The 10,546-nt window shown below is 35.3% G+C and overlaps 1 protein-coding gene across 1 annotated transcript; it reads right to left on the minus strand.

The window, feature by feature from the left end:
• Nucleotides 1-326: 326 nt before the first annotated feature.
• On the minus strand, nt 327-866 carry LOC149799763 (general transcription factor II-I repeat domain-containing protein 2B-like). Its single transcript, XM_089958272.1, has one exon. It carries the CDS (start codon nt 864-866, stop codon nt 327-329), a length of 540 nt encoding a protein of 179 aa, XP_089814398.1.
• Nucleotides 867-10,546: the final 9,680 nt, after the last annotated feature.

Consider the following 10,546-nt stretch of genomic DNA (forward strand, 5'->3'; position numbering starts at 1 on the left):
AAATCTTATTCAAGAGCTTAGCAAAATAAGCGTCTTATGTCCAAGTGTATAAGTGTGCTTTTGGCTTTTCACTGTTAATAGTGACATATGTTACCGTTCAAAACACTCAATTTCAGATTGATCAAGAAACCGATAACTTGCTGACACTAATGAGAAGGGTGATACTGAGATCTGGATTTCACTAAAGAGGCCAGGTCTGGTTTGAAGGCAGTGGTTGAGATGCGTAAAATGTCACGTAAGTGGGAGTCACTTAGTCTTGACCTCAATCGGTTTTTGTTTAAGTTCATGACAGAGAATGTCTGCTCACACAAATATGTGGAGCCGAATTAGCTCAGCATTTTCTTAGCAAATGTTCGCATTTCTGGAAATCTTCCTTTATCCAGCTGCCCGTAAAAGTCAACAAGAGAAAGCTGCTTGTGTTTGGCGCGCCACTTATCGTCACACTGCAGCTCAATGAGCTTCAGCTGCAGCTGTGGAGGAGCATCATCAAGGTCCACGGAGAAGGGAGAAGAGAAAAGCAACATGTCCTTTTCAATAACTGCAAAATCTTGAAAGCGTTTGTTGAATTCCACAGAAAGATATGCGATAGCTGTTGCATAACTCTTCATTTGCACGCTGATGTTGTCCTGTGGGAAACTGTCAATTACTTCTTTCAAAGCTGGGAAGTGTGCAGTGCAGAGCTCTGTTTGGGACAAGTGTCTTTGGAAACGTTGCAGATTCGTTCCAAAGTCCTTGATGTGAGCGTATAGCTCGCTCACCACTGCATCTAGTCCTTGAAGATTAACATTCAGCCCATTCAGATTTTTCGCTATGTCAACCAAAATAGACACATCTGCCAGCCAAACAGGATCGGACAATTCTTCCATCAGTTGCCTCTTTTCACACAAAAAAATGCCTTATTTCTTCTCTGAGGGAGAAAAATCGCTGCATTGCGGACCCCCGACTTAACCACCTCACATCGTTGTGATATATTACGTCTCCGTATTCAACATGGATGTCAAGCAAGAACTGATGAAACTTTTCGGTGGTGTAGAGCTTTAGAGCGAATATAACTGATTGCCTTTACCACTGGTTTCATAACATGATCAGATTTGAAATGTTTTGGCGCAGAGTGCTTGCTGATGAATTATACAGTGTAGTTTAATAGCGTTACCTCCTTCTTCGCTGACTTTATTGCAGATCAGTGTGGACAATCCACTTTGCTCACCAGCCATGGCAGGCGCACCATCGGTAATGATCCCAGAAACTTTACTCCACGGTTGTTTCATATCATCAACAGCATCACAAACAGAAACGAATAAATTCGTTCCTCTGGTTTGGTCTTTAAGGCTTTGGAGGTCAAGCAGCTCCTCTATTACGTTCATGTTGTCGTCAACTCCTCTTAAAAAATCAAGAGTTGTGCAGTGTCAGAAGCACCGGTGCTTTCATCGCAGGCTAATGAGAAATAATCAAAAGTCACTCCCCTGTCCCTCAGTTGTCTCTGAATATCTGACGATATGTCCTCAACTCTCCCCTAGGTCAGAAAAAAAGAGTGCTCTTCCTCAACAAATTTTCCGATACTTGAATTCGCCTTTCTTGTAATAAATATGTTTTTTTTTTATTTCAACTTTGGATCAAATCGCAAAAAAATCACTGATTTTCTGGTATTCGTGAATGAAAGTTTCGTCCACTCTGATGTTTCCAAGTAAATGCCATCATGCTTTTATTTTGTTCAAATATTTAGTGGATAATTAATATGCATTTGTGAGCTGATTTCACAAGGAATAGGTGAAGTTGATGTAAGAATTTTGGCAGTTAAGAGATAAATGCAAGGTGACGATATAACAACGCGTAACGCGCATTCACTATACAGAATACTTTTAATCTTGTCTCTCTATCGCTGATATCTTTTTCAATTAATTTTTTTCTCTTTGATTGTTTCCACGTAATCACTTCTGCGTTCACTTTACAGCCTTAATAATAATAATAAAAATAATAATAATAATAACAATAATAATAATAACAATAATAATAATAATAATAATAATAATAATAATAATAATAATAATAATGAAATATTCATTTTCTTATTGATTCTTGGCATACAATTATAAAATTTATGTGATTTGTATTAAGGTAAATGTTCATTTCTCAAGTTACGTTACATGGGTCATTTAATAGCAAAGTGAAACTCTTCAACTCATCTTCTATATCTACACACAAAAGGTATAGTCGTTCAACGATGGGAATAATTTGAAGCATACACGTATTTACCATTCTATGATTTAGTTTAATTCTTAAATACTAGTTGACGTTATTGAAGAGGACCGATGCTATATTCCCAAAATAAAAATATAGCATATTATTTACATGGGACAAACACTGTGATGGTTCCGCACACAAATTTAAGAATACACCGTTTTCATATAGAATGGGAGATTGCTAAACTCTTCCCACAGTGTCCGCTTACTAAGCATGTTCAGTTATGGAACCTTTCAAAAAACTGTGGATGAAGAACCACTGACCCACGAGAAGCTACTGGCAAGCTTTCTCACATACCCACATTGGCCAAGCCCCCTCTGATGGTGTCATCCGGTGCGATCCTCACCACCGCACGCCACTCCCAGTGACGCCAATGTATCAACTAAAAGATAATAAAAATTAACTTCTTTGTTTACCACAGTTTTACATATCAATTTGCTTAGGCTAAGTATAAAACAAACTTGTTCTTCGCCTACACTATCGTTTCTTTTTGTCCCATTTTTGCCAAGTCTTTCATTAAAATTAAGAAACTATGTTGATGAGGACAAATAAAAGGCCAGTCCCTCTATGACTGTGAAGTATATTTATAGTCCCGTTTTGTCGATGACCTTGATAACAGCCATTGTTCAGCACTACGGGATTTATCGGAGATCAAATGTCTTATTGAAAAGAGATACTATAATTGGTAACAGGATATTTCTTGTTGCCTTTAAAAGGGTCATTCGAAAGGTCATCAATAATACTTTATGTTCTCTATATTAAACTTTTCATAGCATGTTTCTCTTCGTCAGTTAGTTACCGTCTATAATTTAGGGGATATTATGCGTTGTTTCATTTAATCGGAAACTTTGGCCAATCTCATAAAGAATATTAATTACTTTTGAAAACTACAGGTATCATCCGGTACGGTTGATTTTTGTGTGCTAATTAAAAGGTTTTAAATCTTTCTCTGAGAGTGCTTTTACAAGACTTGTCTTTTCATTTCGGTGGTATTTGTTGCATTTGTTACTGTACAAATTGTTGTGGTGATTGTTTAAAACCAAGTTATATGTCATGTTATTTCCGAAGATTTTAACTGCATCAAGCGCACGATGTTTTTCTGCTTTACAGTTTGCATTGTATCAGTTTTGTATGTTGACCTAAACTCAACCTTCATTGTCTTTGCTGATCCACAAGTTCTCTCCATGATTTTTTTAAAAAACGGTATATAATTAATTTTGAAAAATTAAAGCAGTATAGAATTAATTATGAAGCATTAAAAGAGTATAGAGTTAATTATGAAAACTTAAAGCAGTATAGAGTTACTTATGTACTATCATTGTACACATGGCATGAGATTTCGCTGATAGTGAAGAGCTGAAGTTTGGGAAATATATTCATTTGTACTTCGGGAAACATATATCTCTTTCTTGAATAAATGCTTGTATTATTTTAAGATGAGAGTGTAATGGGATTAGTCTCATCCACGTGAAATATTACAGGTTCACGAATAGATTCAATCTTATTACAAAGTGTGAAGGTGTTTATGCATGCAAATACTAACGTATTATTATTACAGAACGTGAAGGTGTTTATGCATGCAAATACTAAACGCAACCTTATTACAATACGTGAAGGTGTTTATAAATGCAAATGCTAAATGTAATTATATTACAAAGTGTGAAGGTGTTTATGCATGCAGATACTAAACGTAAGTCGTCTATGGATGTAGCAGAGTTATCTTGTAAACATGTAAAGTTTCCAATCCCTCTATCATCCCATATTTACTTTTGAGCCCTTCCCCTAATCTACATCCTCGATATAGGCTATATTCTTATTATTGATATTATTACTAGGAATCGCAATAAAATCAGGTTCTGTATTGATATAGGCGTGGAAATCTAAAAAACTAATTAATTTCTGGATATGATAAAGGTCTCTATAATGTGCCGATTCGTCCTTTTCGTTTTGTTCTATTTTATGCTTTGTACTTTTTCGGTTTTATTTTTTGTTTTTGTAATCGTGAACATGTCTAAGTCTTCATGGGGAATTCAGGTGACATATATGCAATACCAAAAACGCTGGTGTTCCAGAACGGTTTCTATATAAGGGAGCAATTTCAATCTGCCCATAATTTTTCTTATTTACTCTCCAGTTGAGAGATATTGAAATTATGCGGTAAATGACCTTTAACCCAGACAGCAACACCTCCATAATAATGTTTTGTATTACGCTCTCTGTCCATGTCAGCTGTGTAGCTTGAGAAACCATTTATATCACTTTTTCATCAGCATTAATCTCGACTGGTGCAAATATATCAAAATCATGTACAAAATGGATAAAGTTTCTACAACCCACATTACACCGTTCGCTATATCTTTTTCTTGTTATACCTGAAATATGTTTAAATACAGAACTTACATCCACTGATCCTCGCATTGTTCATCATTTATATTTTGCAGTGCATCAATAAACACATATTCAGTTGTATTAAAAAAAACAGTATGTCATATCTCAGAAAGGCGGTTTTACCATCTCTGAATGACTTGATGAAAATATGAGAGATCGCTCTTCTTGTTCAATTTACTTTTTCAAGGAAAGTCTTCGGATACTCCGATATGTGGGTCAATTACCTCTGCAAGTTAACATAGTCGTGGTCAATTCCAGTTATTCTTCCTTCTCCTTCTCTCTCTTTGACAACGCGTTGTTTTGTGCTTTCTTGTTAATTTCTTACTACTTCTCAATGTTTCCTTCTCATTGATGCGAGAAAAACTAACCATTGCAAGCCTTGGAATACGTTTTGAATGTAGGTGGCGCGCTAGTTCTTTTCAATGGGTTTAATGACTCTTGTTAGTCAAAGTTTAGCAGCTTCTAGACTTAATATTGATTAAGTGAGGTAATGTACGTTATCTTGCAAACCGTTTTTGGTACTCATTTGATATCCTTAATTCATAATTGTCTTTGCCCGAAGTAGTTGGATGTGTTCAAGCGTCTCGCGTCAAAAGGCCCATCACTCTTGATATGTATAAGAATATTTGATCTTCGAGAACTTGCATAGGGAAATGCTGGTCATGCATCTTCATGTTGCAGAAATTGTGATTTAGTAAAGTATAAAATTGTTATTCTCGCCGGACCAGCAGCCATCGATACCTGTTGAGATACGCCGCTGACACTATATGTTTGATCTCGATTGAGTCATGCGTTCGTTCCTGCTAACTTGCAAATCCATATTTGTAATTCTTTGTTTTTTTCGGTGGCAGGTTCCTAAAACCGACATTCAAAAAGGTAATTGCTTTCTTGGTGTCTTGCCTGGTCTGATGGTTCTAGGTCATGGGTTTGATTCGATTCCATGTTAAACGAGGACAAAAAAGAAACGTAACAACCATTGTTAAGTATATGTTGCCAATCGTGAAATCGTATCCAAAGAGAACACCGGTCTTGTCTTTAATAACTGTGAAAATTAGTTTATCCTGACCCATGTCCACTCACATACGTAATTCAAGGCCTACACTGTACAAATGAATGACTTCAACGACATGGGTATATGCACGCTTTCAATGTGACGTCTCTTTTAAGATTCAAGGTTCTACAAGCGTGTAAGAGCTCAAAATAGTAGCCTCTAAGAAAGTTTACCATAAGCATACGCGAGTCAGTGTGTGTTGTGATGTGATTTGGATTTTTAACGAAGCTTTAACAATTTTTCAATCATATCGCTACGATATCTGCAATGTGGCAGTTTATAGTGATGTCTAGCACTGGGGCATCATGCCGCAGACATGTAGCATGATGTCCCACCCAGTCACATTATCCTGACACCAGATTGACCATACCCAACACTAACCTCTTAATGCTGAGCGCAAAGTGAGGCAGCTGTTAGTACCATTTTTGTAACATACGCGATTCAGCTTATCTACAATGTATACAACAGCTGAAGCCACAGTGTGTCCACTCACTGTTTACTTACCATGTATCAATCTTCTTCTTCTTCTTCTTTTTCTTCTTCTAATAATGATGATGATGATAATGTGTGTGTGTGTGTGTGTGTGTGTGATTAGGATTTATAACGTAGCTTTAACAATTTTTCAGTCATATCGCTACGATGTTTGCCGTGTGGCAGTTGATAGTGATGTCTAGCTCTGAGGCATCATGCCGCAGACATGTAGCATGATATCCCACCTAGTCACATTATACTGACACCTGGCCGACCAGTCCTAACACTAACCTCTTAATGCTGAGCGTCTAGTGAGGCAGTGTTAGTACCATTTTTGTAAGTCTTTGGTATGACTCGGCCAGGGTTCGAACCCACGACCTCCCGCTTCCGAGACGGACCACTAGCCACTAGGTCACCTAATAATAATAACAATAATGACAATAATAATAATAATAATAATAATAATAATAATATAAAAATCTGAAGGCGATTTTCAGATCATTATGGTATCATAAGATGTACATTCACTATTTACTTACCGTAAGTCAGTCTTATAATAATAATAATAATAATAATAATAATAATAATAATAATAATAATAATAAGGATATCAGAAGATGTTTGAAGCTAGCTGTAAAAACCAATACAAAATTGATCTGTACTTTGATTATATGCTTTAATATGTATGTATCCTTATAACCTATGTTCCCTCAAGCATATGGAACTCCTGAAACACCACTGTTCCCAAGTTGTGACTGAGAGATGGGCAGTGATTTCTTTTTCCTAATAACTCTTTAGAACATATTAACACGTCTCTCTGAGCTGTAAATACAATGATTAGGAAGAACTTTGGGTTGAGATTTTCAGATAAAACTGTGCATGAGATCCGAGTTAAAAGAATGCTTTACTCTAGTGGAAACGGGATTTGTTTTAGCAGTGTAATAACATCATGGATATCGGAAATTTTTTGTTTCGTTGTCATACTCGGCAGCCGGTTATTTTAATGCACATACTTCTTACTAACACAGGGACTTTCTGTAATGTCTAAAATATAGCCCTCACTGCTATACAGTATAATCGGGAATCTTGATTTACAAAAAATGCATAACAATAAGTGTTTGAGTATTCTAGGGTTTTTCTTTTATGCGAAAAGGAACATCTTATGAGCTCAAAGCTACGTGAACGTAAACTATATATTAATAAGTTAAGACTCGAACGATTCAGTCGATACATGTAGACGCTGATTCTGCATTGAAAACATATGACCCTTATTGTCTAATCAAAGCCTGAATTGCATGTATCTATACAGCGGTACTGCAACCATATTATCAGTAAAACATGCAAATTGCTTATTTATCAGCACCTTACTGTCAGTGGAGAAAATAATAGTAAATGCGAAAGTGTAGAATCTCCAAATACGAAAATATCATGCTTTTTCAATATGGCATTCAATGTGATACAATGATGTTATATGGATGCTTCCCTGCTTGTTCATGTCTTTATTTTACATAAATTACAAATAGTAGTAGATAAGAATATAATATGTGTAGCAAGTAAGCTAACAAGTACACTCTGAAAACTTTACAACAAACTTTTAAAGACATTTTACATAATGAATCTGCGTCTCGAAAATAGGTTACACCCCCACATCTCTCTCTCTCTCTCTCTCTCTCTCTCTCTCTCTGAAGAATGCGAGGATGCGATACATTGTATGTCAATTGATTTTTACCTGACAATAAAACCGAAAGCTTCTGATATTCTATTTTGGTGATGACGATGCGTCTTTCTCTCTCTCTTTCTCTCTGAAAGGAATGTGTGGATGCGATAATTTGTGTATCAATTGACTTTTACCTGATAATACAATTGATAACTTCTGATATTCTATTTTGGTGATGTTGATGCTACGCACATACACTCCTTTTGCCCCATAGTGTATTCCTTCTCTTGCACTATTTGTGTTTTCTCTATCTCTTTGATATTCTCGAGGCTTAATTTTACATGTTTTCAGTCATCGGTAGGTCAAACTAATGAAACAATGGGAACCAGTCTCGAAGTGGATGAAGATAAAATACAGTATACATGGGTTTGGCTGTCTTAGAAAGGTTGTTAATGAAAGTTAGATTTGAGTATGAAGAATCTTTAAAGAGCGTTGACAAGTTGTAAATAAAGCGAAATAGAGACCTTGTTTTATTGATGGAATGTCAGTCTCTTTAGAGACTTGAGGTTGGAAAACTCATTACTGAAATCAGTACCTGAATCTTCGGTACGGTATTCAAAGCATATGTTTTAAACAAATGTAGATCCAAAAAAATGCTATCGGTTTATACTGTTTTCTCCTTAAAGACGCTGTCATAAAGAATGTGTCTATACCGATAACTATGAGCCTGACCACTCTGAAATGTAAACTTATTGAATTTGTAATACCATGATGTTTGCTGAGGTTTATTATGGGAACAGATTTAATACTATAATTCCTTCAGCACATTCCCAGCAGCCACTCTCTCTCTCTCTCTCTCTCTCTCTCTCTCTCTCTCTCTCTCTCTCTCCTGTAACTTAAATATACTAATTATTTTTTTTTTCTCACCGTGTAAATGTATTGCTATACTTGTAGGTAAAATATATTTTCTTTTTATGTGAATTTAACTTCGATGGACATGTTTCAAGAAACATTTTCAACCAAAGGCATGCATATGAAAGTAACCCATTTTACGAAGAGAATTTGACTGTATGTATTGTGAATTTATGAATAAAGATTTACTAATCTTAAGAAATGGGGATCATCGTCGTTGTCTTTGATGATTTGATACACTGCATGTTCATTGTTAGTTCAGCTGATAACGAAGTCAGGACGTCCACAGTGTATGTGACCCGTTGGTGACAGTCAAGTTAGATATTATTAAACAGTGAATGAAATAACTTAGTTTTGTGCATTTTGTATATGTCTGATGCTTTTCGGTTTTCAAATATAGCAAGTGAATGAATTAAAAATATCCTTTGCAATTTAATTTATAAGGTTTGAGTTTATTTTATCTACCACCACTAATTCTGACTCCACTGAGTGTTATGTGGGAAGAAAATATAGTTCGACATCATTTCATACATTAGTCATTAAGAATAAAACGTGTTAATGTAAATGTGAGAAAAACCTTTTATTTTGAAATTTTGGTTTATCGTGCAATGATGTTGACCTATAGCAGAAACCTTTGCTTGGCGAGATAACTCTACAAAGCTTGATAACCCTTTACTTTGCGGAAGCTATTGTTTTCAATCCTTTAAAAATAAATAGTGTTACAATTGAAAATTCTACTACCTTTTTATATTTGCTTGCTTGGATTGACACTGTCGGTCGACACGAATCCTGTGACACATAAATGGTTATAATTGTTGTTCATAAAACTACATACATACATACATCCCCATCCATTCACCCACCCTACCACCCTTTCATTCATCAATCCATCCATCCATATACATACATACATACATACATACATACATGCATACATACATACATACATACATACATGCATACATACATACATACATACATACATACATACATGCATGCATACATACATACATACATACATACATACATAAGGAGTCCTGAGTGGCCGAGTGGACTAAATCGCTCACGGTTACGGATCATTGCCATCTCTGTTAATGGTGTTATATGCATTCATGTGTAGCAGGCACACTAGCATGTGTCCACCCCCACACAGATATATATATATATATATATATATATATATATATATATATATATATATATATATATATATATATATATATATATATAATTATTACTACATTTGGAAAGCAGAATATTACAGAATAGACACGTATTAAATTTACTTATGCTATCGTAGTTTCCTTTCAATTGTATACGAATTTCTTTCTACCTAAGGGTGTATAATAACAAATATCACAAAAAGACAGAATGTAAATGATTTTCCGATAAAAACCATTAATGAATACGCAAAGGTAGTTAAACAAATACTGAATAAGATCTATCATGCGCATATCACACTACCGAAGGAAACTTTGAACGTGATTGCGTCATGCGCGCTCAGTGATCCGTTTAAAATTTTGCTCTGTTTAAAATTATAATTTTGTGTCATACTGTGAGCGAAAGTGCCTTGAAACAACTTTACCAGTAGGATTAGAATGGAATGATTTTGCTTTTCTGTTTATCAAGATAATTCTGCATATTTTTGTAGTTGACAATAGTTATTACCTTGGTCAACTCAGTATGATGTACAGGTGATTTTAGGTATTTGTCCCGTATGAAAGCCGCATGTATGCTTCTGTTGGCCACTAGATACTTTAGACACAAATGCCGCAAATGTATAATATTCCTTCAATTGAAACATTTAAGGAAATGCAGAATTAAAT

This window comes from Sinohyriopsis cumingii, chromosome 5, assembly GCF_028554795.1.
Source record: "Sinohyriopsis cumingii isolate HCF-2022 chromosome 5, ASM2855479v2, whole genome shotgun sequence".
Classification (NCBI taxonomy): domain Eukaryota; kingdom Metazoa; phylum Mollusca; class Bivalvia; order Unionida; family Unionidae; genus Sinohyriopsis; species Sinohyriopsis cumingii.